We start from the raw sequence: 20,865 nt of genomic DNA, 5'->3' as shown, positions 1-20,865 counted from the left end.
ATACAGTATCAGTACATTACACATATCAGTCAGTAAATAAGGAACTTCAAATCACGTATTAAATTTGTCAACATTCCGTTCCGTGTGATCTGAGAATTTTATCATTTTATTTATTAACAAATTTTCAGTACAATAATATATTATGATATGATCTCTTACCCAACAAATGCGCAGGAATAGGTCCCTTAGCCGACACCACCTCAGGCCCGTACTTGTCCCTCAACTGTTTCCTGACGTACGCATGCAGCTGCTGGTATAGAGGCTTCACATCGTTCCACAGCTTCTCGAGTTGGTCTTCGAAGTCGTTCACTTCGTAGTCAGACTGCCACCATTCGGCTACGTCTTTGTAACCTGGAACATGTTTGTCAAGTCGTGAGATATCTAGATAGCTAGGGGTCTCATGGACCTAAGTGGTGGAAAATTTCTATGGCTTGGTTGTCAGATGGCAGAGCGCTGGAGTATCGATCCAGAGGCCGTGAGTTCCAGTCTCAGCCAAGATAAACATTCACTTTTAAATTTATTCTAAGCCTAGTGGAATCGATTGCATACATTTCTGCTACTAGTAATCAGAAGTAAAAAAATTGGTATAAAGGAATCATAAGGTTATGTATGAAGACTCACCATTGAGCTTAGCAGCTTCGTTGCTCAGCCTGACATACTGTGTGAAGTTATCCTTAGCGCGAGCGCCGGCGGCCTTATGCCACTCCACCCAGGTGTGTTCCAGCTCTGACACGTTCTGGCTCTTTGCGAAGATTTCTGTGATGTCTGAAAAGCGAAAGATGTGGTGTCTAAAATTGGCTCTCTATTCGTATTAATTAATTATTCCTAGCTAACCATTGACATCATTTAGGTACATCACCATAACGATGAAGTAGCGAGTCACTTGCAGTCACCAGCATTATATCGTAGAAAAAACAGAAGTCTGCATAAATATTTGACACGCTGCTATGGCTCTAGAAACAAGATTGTGTCAGATATTTTTGCCGCCTACTTTTTGTACGAGTTCTTTGAAATTAATCACTTTACTTGTAATTCAATAGAAAACCCGTTTAGTCTGAAACTATTATTTTGGTTGACATTATGAACAAAGAATACAGTCAATTAGCGAATTTTTCTTCGTGTCACCATTTAAAACATGTTTTCATTTAGTCAACTTAGAAGAACTAATGTCTTCATTGACTTATTGTCTTATAAAATAATAGCTTAAATTACCAAAGCGTTTAAAATCGTTTGTGAATGCAAGTAACGTGTTTTGAATGTAATTAACAGAGGGCGGAATTGTTCATGGCAAAAATCAAACGTCAATAGAGTTGGAATGTTAAATTTTATCGACATATTCAGCTATCGATAAATTCAGTCACCTTTTATATTTCTGACTTTAACATTAACCTCTTTGATTAGTCGACCATTTGATTTTTACCTCTTTGATTAGATTAAAAGTAAATTAAATGACATTTAATTACCATTTCTGTCACTAGTCCTTTTGCAACTAATTCACGTTTGAAAAAAAATGTTAATCCAAGACGAAAAACAGCCACCAAATGGATAAAGAAGTATGCTTGTCTTACTTACGTCGAAAACAACTCAACAATATATACTGATAATTTCAGTTTAATCGATAGTCGATAAAATTTTACGTTCCAACTCTATTGACGTTTGATTTTTGCCATGAGTAATTCCGCCCTCTGGTAATTAATGAATCGTCGCGTTGCATTAAATGTTGCTGCGTCTCCTGTGTTTTAGGTATTCTTCAACTATAGCATTATTTTTTACCAACTTTTGCCCGCGGCTTCACTCGCGTTAAATTCAAAAATTGTGGAATGCTCTATATAAACTCCCACCCCCCATTTTAGGGAAGTGGGGGATTAGAAAGACACAAAAAGTAACCTGTGTCACTCTCCATCTCTTCAACTATGTCCTTTTAAAAAAACACTTCAATTCGTCGCTCCGTTTTGCCGTGATAGACGGACAAACGAAGAAACACACACACGCTAAATCGACCAAACAAAATGATTATCACTAGCTAAACTATCTATTATTCTTGGTCCTCAACGGCATGCTAAATGAAATCTGAATTGGTTCAGCTGTTTATGTACTGTCAGGTAACTGAGATAACACACATAAGGTAATTTAAAGTAGCAGTGCTTGACAGTAACCAGAAGATGCCGCTTTCAATATGAAGTCATTGTCATTGAACGTGACAGAAGGCTATCTCTATAGGGCATTAGTGTGTCCATCATCTTAGCTTAGTTACTTTTATGATTAGCAGAGATCTTCAATATTATCCAACTGAAAAGAATCATGTTCATCACTCACAGTACTTCTAACTTGACCAAGACATATATTTCTGTAACTTACCAGGTTCCAACGACAAATCACACTTCGTCGTATTCTTATACGAGCAGATCTTCGACGTCGCATAATTCGACTCCATGTCCGAGACAGACTTCATCAGCATCTTGTACTTGTCATCCGGCAACGCTGCTACTCCCAGCTGACTGTACTTCTTAAACATCCTCCGTAATGACACATCTTGGAAGTCCTGCCATTTGTACATCTTCGTTTCCTCCCATGCTAACTTCTCTAGCTTTGAGATCTCTAGTTGGGTTTGTATCTGGAATGGCAAACGTTAGGTTTAAAATACAGCATTCATTAGAGGGTCTGGACAATAAAGAAAAAAGTTTAAATCTAAATATCTCCTGTATCGACCCGTTGCTCATATGCAACTAACAAGTTCTTTGACCTAACCAAGGATAGCAATAGCTTCATTAATTTCATTATCTACTCACGCACACCTTTTGCTCATTATTTGTCATTTGGATATGAGAAGAGTATGCCCAGTTAGTCTTGGTAGATTCCTTTTCACCCAAAACGTCTATTTCTATTCTTTGATGCTTAACTTGGATCTCGTCCTTGTGCAGCTTTGAATAGTAAGAGGCTTCTGAAATATTATCAACTCTAAGCGTACTAACCTTCTGTTCTTCATTCTCCTTAGTAATATTAGAAGTATACGCCCATTCAGCTATAGTAGCTCTGTTTCTCCTCTCTCCAGCAGCTTTATCTAGCTGCATGATATATTCCCTTCCCTCATGTTCTGACGCTTCAAGGTCCGGGTCCCGACCTTGTGTGGCTACCACGAACACAGCCACTATTGCTGCGATGAGCACAGCTCCGCCGCCGATTTTCAACATCGTCTGTAACAAAGTATTCAATTTACGGTTCTATTTTTATATCGAGAAATTTCGTGTGAACTTCGACTTTTGGATACGACTCAATTAGATTCCACTCTTCAGGTTTTTTTTATTTGATTTTTAATGCAATTTTTTTTTCTTAGTGTTTCTTCCTGTTGTCGTCATTATGTGTGCTTGAGTGACAGAAATACATGGAAAACTTTTATTTTTAAGTTTCATGACAGTGTGGAACAACTGTATGAACCATAATATTATATACTAATATACATACATTAGTAAAACAATTTCAGAACTCTTACCTATTTTTATAGCAAAATACACTTAAAATTACAAATAAAAGATAATGTAAATAGCTAAAACGTCTGTCATTTTGACATAGCGATATATTTTAAATCATATTGTAACAGATTATACATACGTGGAAGAACTATTTTAGAACTTTTTAGACTACCTAACCAACCTTTAAGACAACATTCTATCAATTCTGAACATTTATAACATTTATAAATTTTATAAGGATAGAGGATATAGAGGAGAAATATTTGATGTCATTCTGTCATCAAAAACATAAATAAATATTTTCAAGTTCCGGTGAGTTTCGAGTGAACATGTGACGTGAAAGTGGTTTGTGTTATGTTTTATAATTGCAGATAATCAGAAATCTGGAACTGCATGATTTCTAGAAGCCACCGGAATATTTGTAAGGTAAGTATACCTACCAGGGGCGACGCGTGAAAATTTTTGTTGGTAAAGCCGGAGGGGTTTTTGGGATCTGTTTTGTATGGACTTCTACAGATACTGCAGAATTTTAGGGAACCTGTTGGGGATCGAGATGTATCGACGCTACGCCACTGATACCTACTAATAGTAGCGCGATAGCCTTGTGATAGCTATAGAAAGTGGTCACTGCATGGTTATCAGGCAGAAATAAACTAGGTATTTTATTGTTAAACCAGACTTAACCTGCAAGGAACACGCTGAACAATAAAGTTGAAAATGTTTTATACCACAAAATATTGCAAGAACTGCCTTATAACCAGGCGGCTGCCTCGGCCTGCGCCTCACGACACGGACAAGGGCAGTATCTGCTCGGTGTATTTTTTTTGGCGCAATTTCATTAGTCGATTGGGCCCGCATGCGGGGTACGAGATATCTGTAACGCGTGCTACAGGGCCCGCATTCGGGGAAATTAAATAGTAACTTTCATTGGTTGTTATCTCGCCTGCGGGGACTCGCCGTATGCTGCATACCGAACGAGTTAACGACTAATGAAATTGCGCCATTACATAATGTGACACAAATTTTAATGTGATTTACATATATTAGCACGTCTCTCAAATGTCCATAACACCACTGTTCCGTGCTGAGTAAGACAAAGACTAAGGGCCACTTGCACCAACAAAAATGGAGGGTTAACCCACCATTTTATATGGAATTTGACAGATGACAGCTCACTAACCCTGAGTTAAGTGGTTGGTGCAAGTGGGCCTAAGAGAAATATCTACGATTCTACACGCATCTAGCCCCTCAATGTTTTTCGGTTTTACAAATCGTCACTACTTTGAAGAAAACTTGTAGCTTCTTCTGTCAATGAAAAGAAAATTGTAGTAAGTATTGCACATAGAATGACTGCGTTTTAACTTTGAGAATCAGTGTGAGATACGAGATTTTTTCAAAGTAATGACGAAATGTCATACATCCAACGACTCAAAAGCCTCCAGGTAGATTCTATACACGTGTACACAAGTGAGTTTTATAATTATTTATTTATGTTCACGTTTTAATTCATCTTATGGGAATCCTAAGCCAATCTCACGGATGAGACTAATTGTCTTCTCTTTAAGCGTCCTTCACGTTGCGGTCGGACACACATGGCTGCTTATGCGGCGCTGTAACTATTCTAGCTCAAAAAGATCTTAACGTACTACTTCTCATAGACAAATAGAGACATACGCCTTTTAAAAAATAATTTGTACGCATTAACCTCTTTCATTCAAAAAAGTCCTAACTGCCTATGTCTTTCATAGGGCATTCGTCTGTGTAGTTTATATTTGAGAGAAGCCATACCTCTATCCACCGTAACTTGTAGAAGTAACACAACGTTGAGATTTTTCTTTACTTTATTGTACAGCCAACCAATTTGAATCATATGCCACTGTAGAACCTTTTTCTAGTAAACGTCAATGTGACTTTTTATGGCAAATAGAACACGTTTTAAATGAGACAGGGTTCTAAAGTTGAAGTAGTATGTTTTTGCGAACATAATGTGTTCAGATAAGATAATGTGTTCGTTCAAGTAAGTATGTAGATGCCACTGAACGTAGCTGTACACTGCTCAAGTGCTCAGTTTCCTCTTCTTAAAGCTCGGCCACACATGCGCGTTTTTACAGAGTAGGCGGAGCGGTAGCGGAGCGGTAGCGGAGCGTTAGCGCAGCGCAATGGTAGCGACTAACTTAGCTTTCACACAAAAAAATCTAAATCTTAATCGGTTCATCCATTTGGGAGCTACGATGCCACAGACAGACACACACACAGACAGACAGACAAACAGACAAACAGACAGACATACAGACAGACAGACAGACAGACAAGTCAAACTTATAACACCCCGTCGTTTTTGCGTCGGAGGTTAAAAATGATCTCTGTATTTACGTTGGTGAATTGAATAGAATTCAGACAGCTTTCCCAGAAGGTGCCCACCCTTCATTTGAAGGTTGCTGAAAAATGAAAATGAAAATGAAATATTTATTTTTCAAGTAGGCATATTACAATGCGCATATGAACGTCAAATAAAGCTACGCCGGCTCTAACCCTACGCCTCAGCCTCGAGAAGATTTCAGTCCCCCCTCAGTTGGGAGGGGGGTATCCACTATGGGACCGGCAAGAAACTCGGCGGGCAACTTCTTTTCAAAACATTACATCTTATAATTAACATGCATTAAATAACAACATACAATTTAACATGCAAAAGTATTCATCAAAGAATATGAACAGACTAGGTACTCTATGGAAATCAATTTCAATAAATTATATTATTGCTTAATAATACGTCGTTCTTCTTCAGAGAAAACATATCAAATTGTCATAGAAGAAAAAGATAATATGAATCTCAATATCATTAAATATGTAATTTACCTACACAACATAAAATATAAAATATTTGATGTGCTTTCTTATCTGAACTGTGTCCTCTATACATAATACAATTATTTTAATTGCTATTCGTTTTTTGTAGTTTCTGGTTCGGGCCATGCATGTTTGTCTGTCAAATAGTCCTCGACTCTGTAATAAGCCTTTAACATCAATGATTTTTTTAAGTAGTTCTTAAGAGCTGGGAGGGGTAATCTCAAAGCAGTGTCAGGTAACTTATTATAAAAATGAATGCATTGCCCAACAAATGACTTCTGTACTTTACGGACACGAAACTTCTTTATGGCAAGCTTATTTTTGTTTCTAGTGTTATAATTATGGATATCAGAATTCTTAGTGAAACAGTCTAAATTCTTAACAACATAAATTATACTATCATAAATGTATTGGGAAGCTACAGTTAAGATATTAATTTCTTTGAAGAGTTCTCTTACTGATTCACGTGTTCCTAAGTTGTAAATAGAAGCTGGGTTGCAAGAGCTGAGAAATATAGACGCTGGCAATTGTTTCGATGCGATTTTATCACGTGTGAGCTATGTTTGTTCCTAAATGCAGTTCAACCTTTTTAGAACGGATTTTTAAGGGTCATTTTTAACAGACTTCAAAAAAAGGAGAAGGTTCTCAATTCGACTGAATGTTTTTTTTTTCTATGTATGTTATAAATCTGATATTTCCGAGAATCGTAAATCGTGAACGTGAATAATTGATTTGTTTATAATTTGGATGTTTAGATTATTGCAATCCGATGAAAAATCTGAATTCAAAGGTACAATAGTTCACATTTTTGCGGATTGGTGATGATCTCGATACAGTTGTCGTCTTATGTTTCAAGGCAACAAATATTTTCAAATCTCCTCCATACCTTAAGTAGAAGTTAAAAGTGCAGGTTAAGCACTAAGGAATGCTAAACTGGTTACTCAGGATCCACGCACCGTTATTAGCGGTCATAATTATATCGGACCGTTAAGCTAATGGAAACCGGCATTGGTAAAATAAATAAATAAACATTTTGACGACCGGTCTGGGCTAGCGCCTAGTGACCCTGCCTGCTACGTCGAGGTCCCGGGTTCGAATCCCGGTAAGGGTATTTAAGTAAGACAAGATTTGCATGTATCTTTATATGAATAAACGGACAAAGTTGCTTTATAGCAAGCGACAAACTGGGGCGTTTTACTAAACACACTCATTACTTAATGTAGAAATTCTTATAAGGTACAGCGGGGAAACTTTCGACGGGAGGCAATTGTAACTGATCCATTCTTTCCATTATTACACTATGATGTTGAATTCTACATCTATCTCTGAACCGCCTACCATATATAACCGGTGGAGACTTTATTTAATAATGCAAACATTGTAAAACATGGAAAAAATGGACCAGTTTCATTTGCCCCCCAGTCGAAATATTTTGGCCCGCTGTACCTTACTTAAATTGTGATTTTTCTTTCAATACCCTTTATTGTCAAGAGTTTCACTGAATCTTGAACAATTTCTGGTGTTGTTTCAACCCCTTGGAAAATACGTGTGACTACGTATGAACTTATCACAGATATTTTATTGATTTAATATCAATATCAACTCTTGCGGGCTTACAGGTGATCCCAAAACGCTCAGAAGATAGTGCTTAAGTATTCTAAAAATGTACAATGTCACGTAACTTACTAATACAATTAAACAATTATTATAAATACTACATTAGATACATTAAATTACAATTAAATTTACAGATCCATAGATAAGTATTAGGTACCATAGGATCGTGATCCAAGTAGCACGACAACATTTGATTACGGATGACATTTGAACCCGCATTGGGTGCAGTAATGTTGCAACGATTGTATTGGCACAGCGCAGGTAGGGCACAGTATAATAAAGAGTACTATCGTACTGTATGGCCACTCCCGGTCCCCACTGAAAGTGCCGCCCACCCCCTCTCGGTTGCATCACAGTTACCGCCTGTCAGAAACGCGAACAGTCGACCTGTCATTTGTCACTCATACAAGCATGGTACGCGTTCACCTACACGAGCTTAGACTGTGTGATAGGAACGCGCCTCTTTCATATACAATATTTGATCGCCAGTGTCCGAGGTGTGGCCAGGTTTGGTCAAGGAATCTGCTTCTGTGCCATTTGGTACATTTTGTTATATTGACACAGGAAGAAAGGATTGTAAAGCCCTAGGGAATTTCATAGAATAGTTCACTGTGACAATGTAAGAAGTCGGTATGACAGAACAAAGATATGTCTTTTTTGCCAGGGCATAGCTACAGAAAGTCATATTCCAGAGTAGGTCGATTTTTTTAAGAAGTCTTTTTTTTGTCTGAGTACCTGCAATACAAGCCTTCTTGAGCTTACCGTGGGACTCAGTCAATGTATGTAAGAATGTCCAATAATATTTATTTATTTATTTTAAGGGGGGAATGGACTATTTATTCTGTATCATTCCTGAGCATTTGATTCAATTGGCAAATACCTATTTGCATTTTTCCAGGAGACCTCAATTTATTATTGGTGACTATCGGCTATAATTATCATGAGTAAGGACCGTGCAGGCAAGTATGGTTGCGCAAATATAAATGATAAAACTATTGGTACGTGCGGTAGGGACAGCTAGATGTTTTATCATTTATCGCGCGACCATACTTGCCTGCTTGGCCGGCCCAGGCGCAGATGACGGGACGACCTGGCAGGCAATTATGGTGACGCGATAAATGATAAAACATCAGGCCGTCCCTATCGCACTATGTGTAAGTGTTTTATCATTTATTGTGCGACCATACTTGCCTGCCTGGACGTGTATCTCAGTGACTGGCCGGAGGTAACTTATAACCGGGACGAGTGGAAATCGAAGAGGGGGGCCTTAGTCCAGCACTGGGACTATATAATTTAAATAATAAGGTAGTCAGTAACAAAACCTGTATTAAAAAGTAAATTATCAGAAAACGCGTAAAATAAAACTATGGAAACGGATTATATCGCGTATTATTCGCGTTTAATGAATTTACAATTCATCCCGACGTTTCGAACACTTTACAGCGCCCGTGGTCTACGGGTGACTGAGGAAAAATTACAATATGCAAAAACTACCCACATACAAGAAATATCAATGAACCATAAATAATATAGATTTTAAAGGCTGGTTCACACACTGTTAATAAAGCTGGTTATACAATATTCAAAAAATTTTACTTTTACTATGTTAAAAATTAGAGATGGGCCGAATATGGACTTTGCCGAATACGAATATTCGGCCGAATATTCGGTTCAGCTCTTACCGAACCGAACATTCGACCGAATATTCGGAGTTTTAAAGGGGATGTCAATTTAAACTATTAAATGATTGATAATGGTTACATATGTTAATAGAACTATGTTTTTATCATTTAGAGGATAACTTAAACTTAGTTAAAACAACTCTGAGCTCTTCTCAACTCTAAACTACGGTTTTTGAACTTTTTTACAAAACAATTGTATTTATATTTTGATATAGGTTTCTCTCTTTTTAGCAGTTCCTTAAAAAGCTACTAAAATAGGAGCTTATTATCCAGTGGAATACGTAAGATCTTCATAAGTTATTTACTTTGTTTATTCGGTAAATATTCGGCAATGCAACCGAATTATTCGGCCGAATACGAACATTGAAAAACTTGCCGAATATGCCGAATACCGAATATTTACCGAATATTCGGCCCATCTCTATTAAAAATCAATTAATTAATTAATCTAAGATTTTGTGCAGATTGGACGCTGTAAACTGTTCGAAACGTCGGGATGAACTGTAAATTCATAATATGCGATACAATCCGTTTCCATAGTTTAACCGAAGACAATATTAGAAAAAAAAAATGCAATTCTAACCACCAGTAAAAAGGATAATATCTCGCCATTTATCCACTTTTGAACGATTAAACTGCGATTGAATGGCATTAATAGCAATTTGCAGGCCTGATAACAATGCCACATGCCCAGAGATTATCAATTATGAGTGTAATACGATCAGCTACGTTATCCAACATGCGAAACAGGACCACATCACTGTTTTGGATGATAATAGTTAGGTATTTGATCATCATCATCATCATCATTCCCTTGCCCTTTTCCCATTATTTGGTCGGCGCAGGAGATCATCTTCCTCCATTCCTCTCTATCAGCCGTCATTTCCATAGTAATACCTTTCACTCTCATATCATTGTTTTTTTTTTTTTGAGATCCAACAGCTATGACATAAGTTTATAAGACACAGTAGATACGGGAAGCCAATTACAGGAACTCACTGGTAGAGACAATTTATATAAAATAGGTACTAAAGTTGCGCACTATCGCAACCACAAGTGAACAAAACTGTCGTACATATCAAATTATACACTATCATAATAAGGCACTGAAATATAAAATGAGATCAAACTCAACTTATACACTAACATAAACACAACTTATACAAATAATCATTCCATCCATCCATCTTTTCTTAGGCCTTCCACTGCCATTGTATCCCACCTTCATATTTACCACTCGTTTTATAACATTGCTTTCAATATTTGAAATAATTTCTAACCCTTGAAGTAAACAAGTCGATAGCATAAGTAGTTCTCGAGATATTTAGAAATGTGACAGTCGGACAGACGGACAGAGTCGCACCATAAGGGTACTTTTGTACCTTTTTGGTACGGAACCCTAAAAAGAGCGGCCTAAGGGTATTACCACACTAATCGACCGATGGCACCAATCGTTATGGAACATTTTAAGTCGATCTCTCGTTTCGTTTTGTCTAAGTATGAATCTATTATTCAATTTTCGTTTTCGTTCTTCAAAGTTCTTCATCAATCAATCCGATTGATGTGGTGTAATAACACCCCGGATTGTTCCCAACGTCAGTCTGTCACATCGTAGCTCCCCAACTTATGGACATCTAATGGTGATTTTATCATTTGCGATTTTTTTACTAATATTTTCTGTAAACCGTATGATTATTTTTACGTATTAGCCAAGTCAGACTATCAGTATGTCTGTATGTCACGCCAATAATATAGCCATCATAGTATAGGTTCCATTCCATTCCTCGGAAATGGCAAAGCATGGCAAAAGATAAAATAAAATGGAAACAGCTGGAGGAGGCTTTTACCCAGAAGGGGTCTACAGATTAAAATCAACAATAAAAACTAAATTAAAAGAAAAGAAAATCTTTCTGTAGAATAATAAAGCTTAAATAAATAAATAAAAAAATAAAATAGTATAGGTTCAAATACAGACAATTATTGTCTACGCGTAAGGCCGTTTTCACATTATCCGATCCGATATCGGATGTCGGAAGGATTTCAATAGAAAAAATCCAAGATGGCGCCTGTAATGTATGGGATATCGGTCCGACATCCGATATCGGATCGGATAATGTGAAAACGCACTAACGCGTGTAAGACAATATTTTCTCAATAATAATAGGTGATTTTATGAGACAGTTGATTAAGATTTTATATTAGGTACATTACATACTCTCCGCAAAATTAATGTATCATAAATTCATCATTATAAATTATAAAACGATTAAAAATGAAGTCATTACTAGATTAAAATTACCAGCATTCTTAAGAACCCCTATGCCTGCCTTATGCCTGTGTGGTGACGGGTTAAGAATTTCACCACCCCCTTTCTTCCCGTGGGTGTCGTAGAAGGCGACTATGGGATATGGGTTAAATTGTGGCGTAGGCGAGAGACTGGCAACCTGTCACTGCAATGTCACAGTTTCGTTTTCTTTCAACCCCTTATTTGCCAAGAGTGGCACTGAAACTTTAGTAGTTTCATGTGTTCTGCCTACCCCTATATGGGATACAGGCGTCATTGTATGTATGTATGTATTCTTAAGAATTTTAGGGCCACTTGCACCAACGAAAATGGAGGGTTAACCCTTATGGAATTTGACAGTTGACAGCCCACTAACTCTAAGTTAAGTGGTTGGTGCAAGTGGGCCTTAATGAGCTATTGAGCTTGATCATAACAAACTTAATTGTACCGGTGGTTTGTTCTGACACTAATACTTTCCCATAATAATTTCAGGTATTGCATAGACAGTGGCGCCACTATTGCGCGAAAAGATAGGTTGGGAGTACTACCGTCATGATCGGAACAAACTTATAAATGCCAGTGGCTAAAAATAGAACTAATACTTTCACCTAATATTTTCTGATGTTACACAGACGGTGGCGCCACTGTTACACGAATGGGTAAGGTGGGTGAGACTTTATAATGTAACCTGTCCACGGGATACTTTTCTCACGGATTATTTAAAGGTTCGTGTACACTGGCATGATTTTTGCTCATTTGCATTTTGTCATATGTCGACAAATACCTACGATTTATTTGCTAATACTAATAAGTTACTACGTAAAACCTACTATTATTTATACAGTATGTAAACTAACGAAAACCATTTACCCGTAAATGTCCAGGTGATACTGAGAAACTTTTACTATGGGACCAACACCCAAAACGCGAAATAAAAATTTACTCTCCCATAGGAAATACTTACTATAAAATAAAACTACCTATGAAACTGTCAGAAGATATTTTCGTGATTTCGGGGTTGATCCCATAGTAAAAGTTTCTCAGTATCACCTGGACATTTACGGGTTACAGTAAATGGTTTTCGTTAGTTTACATACTGTATTCAGTGGTAAAACTCAGAAGAATAGTAGGTACGTGCCACGCGACTACACAGGCGGGCGCGTGGCGCCTTTCGGCCACTTGTTACCTCGAGGCAACTGCTAGCGGGTAGGTACTTAACCCCCCTTAACTGCATGTGACGTATACAATATTTATTCAAATTTGAACTATAACAGTTGTCAGTAGAGTAGAATTTATAACGGCCAAATATGGAACAATAGGCGGTAAAAGGTTAACCCGCGAGCGAGTGACGTAGGCCTGTTGCAGCTCACAGAGCCACTAGTTTATTTAATTTATTAATTATTCGCATGCCACACGTGCGAATGCGAAATGAGAATACTCTTGAGTCTCTTGACGTCCTTAAGCCTCCGCCACACATAAAGCGTTTTGATAGCGTAGCGCAATGATAGCGGTGCGCCGGTGGAACGCTGGCGTTCCGCGCGCATTCCGCTCGCAATCCGCGCTCGTTAGTTCCCGCCGGCGTCCGCTGGGTGCAACGCCAGCGTTCGTACGGCGCACCGCTATCGTTGCGCTCCGCTACCGCTCCACCTACGCTATCAAAACGCGCATGTGTGGCCGAGCTTTTATTCGCGCGAATTCACGGTGAGTCAACGAACGTAGACCTGCGTTTTTGCTGTCGTTTAACAACCATACCTGACTAGGTCATTGAGATATTTATAGGTATGGTGACTAACGCATACATTATGTATGAGTATGCGGTGTCCAGTTCTGTTTAGGCTACAAATCGTCACTACTTTTAAAAAAACTCGTTTCTCACGCTGCTCCTCAAAGTTAAAACGCAGTAAGTCTATATGCATTCCATACATACTTACTACAATTTTCTTTTCATTGACAGACGAAGATACAAGTTTTTTTAAAAGAAGTGACGAAATGCTACAATTTTGTCTGTAGGTACTCTTTCTTTTGATGTACGAGCACTGTACAAGTGTACAGTCAGCCAAGAAAGTGGTTTACCACTTTTTGATACTATTTTAAACACGTAAGGTCGAAAAGTGGTAAACCACTTTTTTGGCTGATTGTACGTTGCAAACGAGTTAACGGATACTAACCCCTATATTCATAAACGTACTCTAAAGTTATCAAGCCGATGAAGTTCGGTTGTCCTTTTCTGGCGTATTGGTGTGATAGAAAAGGACAAACGAATTCTATCGGCTTGATAAGTACGTTTATGAATAAGGGGGGAAGTATTAACCGTCTATGGCATTTGCGACATTGCAAGAATTTTTTGAAGGTAATATGAGGATCATGTATGTCGGTCCGAAAATAGCGCGGACGAAAGTTTGTTCCGTATATGAGAATCATGCCAAGCATTTATGTAAAATTCTCTTTGGCAAATGGTTATTAATAACCTAAGCACAAAATTAAAATTTTGACAAAACCACCGACCGCGACATAGTGGCATTAGTGTCCCAATTTTCATGAAACATGGCTAACAAATAACAACACTACCGAAACCCAGCTTTCAAACAAAAAAAAACTGAATCTAAATCGGTTCATCCGTTCGGAAGCTACGATGCTACAGATAGACACACACACAGACAGACAGACAGACTGACATATAAAAAAAAGATTCCCTTATTAGCCCATAATACTTCCAGATTCAAACTATAATATACGTCACATATTAGATCTAGATATGATATTAATCGTATACCTACAGTGTTAAAAACGACGTTTTTTAACTATAAAACTCCCGTGACACTCATACATATTTCGATGATTCGACATGTTTCGATCCAATTTCGAGGACCTTTCTCAAGAGTAGCGACCCCGCCTTTACATGTCGAGAGCGCGACGCATACTTAATACGTGAGTAACCCGCTTAAAATATTTTTAAATAACGACGTTTTTGTTCGGAGAAACGTCACTTTTGACCCCGAAAGAGTGATAGACCCGTGATATCATAATCACATCATAAAAGCATTGTTTGAATACTGCAGATAGACAATGACCTGATCCGTGACCAGAGTAATAAGCCATTGAAAGTAGCACAAACGACTTCGAAGCTGATTTGCTTACAATATTGTAAATTATACGAAGTGGAAAACATCGTGAGGAAACCGGACTAATTCCAATAAGGTCTAGTTACCCTTCGGGTTGGAAGGTCAGATGGCAGTCGCTTTCGTAAAACTAGTGCCTACGCCAAATCTTGGGATTAGTTGTCAAAGCGGACCCCAGGCTCCCATGAGCCGTGGCAAATGCCGGGATAACGCAAGAAGGATGATGATGATGATTGTAAATTATACGAAGTCATCGGCACTTATTATTGCGTAAGGCTTTGCCACTATAATAAAGAGTACTATCGTACAATATGGCCACTGGCCACTGCTCCCTGCTGAAAGTGCCGCCCGATCTCGGTTACCTCACAGTTACCGCCTTTCAAGAACGCAAACGGACCTGTCTTATTTCACTCATACAAGCATGATACGCGTTCACCTACACGAGCTTAGACTGTGTGCCTGTGTGTGAACGCGCCTCTTTCATATATTTAATCGCCATTGTTCGAGGCGTGCATTTAATATTATAATAGCTATTGAATTACAGGTTATTACAGAAGAAGGCGGCTTCTCATCCATACTTCCATACTAATATTATAAATAGGAAAGTTGTGTGTGTCTGTTTCTCTGTCCGTCATTCACGGCAAAACGGAGCAACGAATTGACGTAGGCTACTTTTTAACCCCCGACGCAAAAACGAAGGGGTGTTATAAGTTTGACGTGTCTGTCTGTCTGTCTGTCCGTCTGTCTGTCTGTCTGTTTGTCTGTCTGTCTATGTGTGTGTCTGTCTGTGGCATCGTAGCTCCCGAACGGATGAACCGATTTAGATTTAGTTTTTTTTGTCTGAAAGCTGAAGGGAGGGGGGAGGCCTTTGCCCAGCAGTGGGACTCGACGGGCTCCAAATAATAATAATAAATTGTCTGAAAGCTGAGTTAGTCGGGAGTGTTCTTAGCCATGTATCATGAAAATCGCACTGAGAGAAATTTGCATTGTGAATTTAACAAGTTCGACTTGTTGCGGTTAATTCGTTTGAATCAGCCAAACGTATATTTAAAACAATATGTGTCAGGTTGTTTTTATAAAATCGACTTGTTGATTCAAATAATATTGCCGATTCAAATGACAAGTAGCTTGTTGTTTGAACCAAAGAGCACGTAGGCGCTATTTTAACCAAAGAGCACGTAGGCGCTATTTTAAACTTGTTGAACGAACATGAAAACTGGTTGTATTTTCTCTCAGTGCGGTCAACTATGTCGCAGTCGGGGGTTTATTCGGGGCCTCCTTCTAACTTCAGTAAAATTGGGGATGGAAGTTTGTATAGAGCAGCAAATTTCTAATTTAACGAATGCGAAGCCGGGGGCAAAGCTAGTATATAATTATAGTTCGTGTTTCTTGTATTAACATTTTTCGATATTTTCAAAATCAGGAGCGAAGAGCATGGGTATTTTAATTGTGTCCAAATTTTTTTTAAATTGTGTTAATAATGAATATGTACCTAAACAAAATTATGTAGAATATGTAGAAAAAGGCGGTTTCTGAGCGGTACACTACACTTTAGGTACACAATAAAAAAATGTGCTATATTATAAGGATACTTTAATTAGTTTATTTTATCTTAGGTATATTTAAATTGAGGAAAACAGCAAAGATAATAAGTTGCCAAAGATTTTTTTTATGAGACAAGTTAATGACAATTGTATAGAGAAAGACCAGCTTCCTCAAACGATTACTAATTGAAACAAGTAATTACACTCATTTTCCACGACATTTTCTCTATCGAGTAACGTACCAAACACTCATGGTAGCCGCTTACGATTTGTCCGCTCTTGCGCATAGCTGTTCATGTCAATATTGTCAATGTCACGGTTTTAAATCACAGTCCTTATCAGAACGGTCGTGTCAGTCACGTCTTGACATTTATATGCATTCCGTAAAATAATTGGTATAGTTGGCATATCGAATTGTATGATTTATGTCATACACGTATAGCTTTTATTTGTAACTCCTGCTCGCACGCACAAAAAAATCTGTGACTGACTGTCAGTTCACTTTTAAAACGTTCGCTATTTGAAATGAAACAAATGACTGAGCGATGAACTCAAATCGCAAAATATGATTCTTTTCATCACACTCGCTCGTAAACAGTGTTATTATATGCCTACATACTGATACGTGAGCAATTCCCGTTTAGTTTGTACATTTGGATCACGTCTCCGATTTTGATAAAAATTGGTAGGCTGATAGAGTCTATGATGCTGAGCAAGATCCACTAGGTTTCCCAAAATGTCCTAGTTTGATTGTATGAAACTTTCCTTTTTTGTTACCGAAAATGTATAGAAATCTGATAACAAAAAAGGAAGGTTTCATACAAACTACATAGGACATTTTGGGAAACCTAGTAGATCTTTCGAGACTAAGGTCAGTGCGGGCAAGACCGGCATAGTTTATTTGAAATAAAGTTTGAGTGGATAAAACTCTATATATAATGTACTTTGGCGTAATGCGCATGGTCCTATGGGATAGCAAATATTATATTTTACAAAGCTTTTACAACATTTTGGTGAATTAAAGCACTTTTAAGTGATAAAAATCACATTTTTTAAGGCTCGGCGGGTTGACCGTCCTCCCGCGATGAGCACGGAAAGACCGTCTAGTGCTTGTTGTCGCGTAATTTCATATGAGACTAGGTTCCAAAATCATGATCATTGTTATTTTACGTAATAACAGGGCATAATGTTCTAGATAATTAATAAAATAACGTTGAAATTTTGAACATATAAGCATTTTTCTATTTATAAGGCAAGACCGGCATATGTCCTGTAGATGGGGTTCATAACCTTTTCTTTTCAGGTCCAGATATTGCATAATACTGTTTTTCCAACGAATACCTGCGAATCCAATTTAGTCACGATAATTGACCCATGACACACTGACCCATGACCCGTTGACCCATGACAAATTTTATGTCAAAGTGACAGTCAGCAAGGTCAAGATTTCCTTTTGTAGGGGGTAGGTAGGGCGTAGCGGATGATATTTGTGTGAGCCCAACTGGGGTAGTACCTTACAGAAGACCCCAGCCAAATAGCACTAGACCCTACTCATAGTGTTGTGTTCCTGCCGGTGAGTAAGGCTGCCAGAGCTCAACGAGGGTGCGGTGTGCTGATGACGGGAGGTCTTACGGAACTGACTTATTCCGTCTATTGTCCTTTGAGTCGTCTGCAACCCGAACCCTTCTTGGAACTTGTACACTCCTTTTTACTGTGTATTTAGCACAGTAAAAGGGAATGTACAGGTTTCTAATGGGGTGGCAACGCGCATGTGACACTCTTTGAGTTGCAGGCGTCTATAGGTTACGGTGACCGCTTTCCATCAGGCAGGCCGTACGCTTGTTTGCCATCGACGTAGTATAAAAAAAAATGAAGTCTGCACCCCCAAAAACCTATTGACGACCCCCATGACGACTTTTGTGTCAAGTGACAGTCAGCAATGTCAGATTCCAGATTGGTTATTAATTTTGGAATCAGCGCCCTTGAAAACATATTTGACCACACCCATGACCACTTTTGTGTCAAAGTGACAGTCAGCAATGTCAATTTTAACGGTCGGGTCTGATGACTAACTTGAAACCGTACTCTCTTTGGAAATATTTGTCGTCGCATGTTGTACAATGTACATAATTATACTTAAACAAAAATTCTACCAACTTAAATAATTGAGGATGAATAATGCAGTGTAGGCTTACTTCTGTTCACCTCTTATCATTCTTAACAACCATCTCACATATATTTTATTTTATTACTTAATACTCTCGAATGATTTTAGTAACACTATACGAATCATTATGAAAACTGTATTTCGAAGTTAAAATCAAAAACGGTACAACTATCATAAGCCAAAAACGTACTTATATATTGATATTGTTTACACTCGACTTATTTCCAATGAAGCCTAAAAATGGTTGGCAACTCCTTGTTTATCATATGCCGGTCTTGCCTTTCTCTTTTATGCCGGACTTTCTGAGTAGGCACAATTTCTAAGTTACATATTTCAGAACATAATACTAGAAATTGAGCTTGTTTTCAGTAAATTAATAGTACTAGTCAGAAAGAACGGTTATTAAATGACTACGTTACATACATGATATATAAATATTCCGACTACTTCTATTTTATTTGAATTTTTTGCGGAACCATGTTGAACTCGATGTTCGAGTTCGAAACACGAATCAAGTTTATTGTTAACTAGTGTTCATCCTAGGGATATGTATTGAAGACCAATGGATTAAGAATGAAAAACTGCTATACCTCCGGAGGTATGAGAGGCGTAGATATATAAACACAAAAGTTATCTAAATATATAAAAGAAGAAGCTGACTGACTGACATATCAACGCACAGCCGAAACCGCTGGTCCTAGAGATTTCAAATTTGGCACGTAGGTTCCTTATATAGTGTAAAGGAGCACTAAGAAAGGATTTTCCAAAATTCACCTCCTAAGGGGGTCAAATGGGGGTTCAAAGTTTGTATGGGGAAACAAGATTAGTTTGACTATTTTATACGAAACTTCACAGGAAGATTCCTTAAGACATATGACTGAATACGTGTTTCAGGTTTTTTGAAAATTTAACCCCTAAAAGGGTAAAAAGGGGGTGATAAAGTAAAAAAATCAATATGGGTATCGTTTTTATGGTTTATCGGGTCGCTGATCACGATAAATACAACGTTTTTAAAATCTAACGAGGCGGAAGTGAAATACCTTCTCCCCTGCTGTGGTGCAATGGGGTTTAAATATCAAAAAAATATATAAAAGAAGATATTGACTGACTGACTGACATATCAATGCACAGCCGAAACCGCTGGTCCTAGAGATGTCAAATTTGGCACGTAGGTTCCTCATATAGTGTAGAGGAGCACTAAGAATGGATTTTTCAAAATTCGCCTCCTAAGGGGGTCAAATGGGGGTTCAAAGTTTGTATGGGGTAACAATGTTAGTTTCACTGTTTTATTCGAAACTTCACAGGAGGGATCCTAAAAACATATGACTAAAGACGTGTTTCAGGTTTTTTGAAAATTTAACCTCTAAAAGGGTGAAAAGGGGGTGATAAAGTCAAAAAACTAATATGGGTATCGTTTTTACGGTTTATGGGGTCGCTGATCACGATAAATACAACGTTTTTAAAATCTAACGAGGCGGAAATGAAATATCTTCTTCCCTGTTGTGGTTCAATGGGGTTAAAATATCAAAAAAAAAAAATATAAAAGAAGAAACTGACTGACTGACTGACATATCAACGCACAGCCAAAACCGCTGGTCTTAGAGATTTCAAATTTGGCACATATGTTCCTTATATAGTGTAGAGGAGCACTAAGAAAGGATGTTTCAAAATTCTCCTCTTAAAAGGGTGAAATGGGGGTTCAAAGTTTGTATGGGGAAACAAGATTAGTTTGACTATTTTATTCGAAACTTCACAGGAGGATTTCTAAAGACATATGACTAAATACATGTTTCAGGTTTTTTTGAAAATTTTACCCCTAAAGGGGTGCAAAGGGGGTAAAGTCAAAAACACAATATGGGTATCGTTTTTATGGTTTACCGGGTCGCTGATCACGATAAATACAACGATTTTAAAATCTAATGAGGTGGAAAAGAAATTTTCTCCCCTGTTGTTGTGCAATGGGGTTAAAATATCCAAAATAGCCATAAGTATAGGTTTAGTTTTTATCTTTACTTCTGGTTCAAGAGATTTCAAATCGACACGGAAGTTCCAGGAGAACTAAGAAAGGATTTTTCAAAGTTCACCTCCTATTAGCATGATAATTTGACAGGGGCAAGGACAGGGATAGGGATAGG

The 20,865-nt window shown here is 37.9% G+C and overlaps 1 protein-coding gene across 3 annotated transcripts in view; it reads right to left on the bottom strand.

Annotated features, from left to right (window-relative positions):
* LOC125242017 (angiotensin-converting enzyme-like) overlaps window positions 1-20,865 on the bottom strand; it is a 106,907-nt gene that overhangs the window by 8,883 nt on the left and 77,159 nt on the right. For all 3 annotated transcript variants that reach the window (XM_048150719.1, XM_048150720.1, XM_048150721.1), the window contains exons 2-5: window positions 2,973-3,194; window positions 2,359-2,614; window positions 622-765; window positions 160-351 (exon numbers count right to left, since the gene is read on the bottom strand). In XM_048150719.1, coding sequence (XP_048006676.1) covers window positions 160-351; window positions 622-765; window positions 2,359-2,614; window positions 2,973-3,194 — 814 coding nt within the window. The remainder of the gene's footprint in view (window positions 1-159; window positions 352-621; window positions 766-2,358; window positions 2,615-2,972; window positions 3,195-20,865) is intronic.

This window comes from Leguminivora glycinivorella, unplaced genomic scaffold, assembly GCF_023078275.1.
Source record: "Leguminivora glycinivorella isolate SPB_JAAS2020 unplaced genomic scaffold, LegGlyc_1.1 Scaffold3, whole genome shotgun sequence".
In the NCBI taxonomy this organism is placed as follows: Eukaryota; Metazoa; Arthropoda; class Insecta; order Lepidoptera; family Tortricidae; genus Leguminivora; species Leguminivora glycinivorella.
The sequence above is the reverse complement of the archived record's forward strand: the minus strand, read 5'-3'. Positions and strand labels throughout refer to the sequence as shown.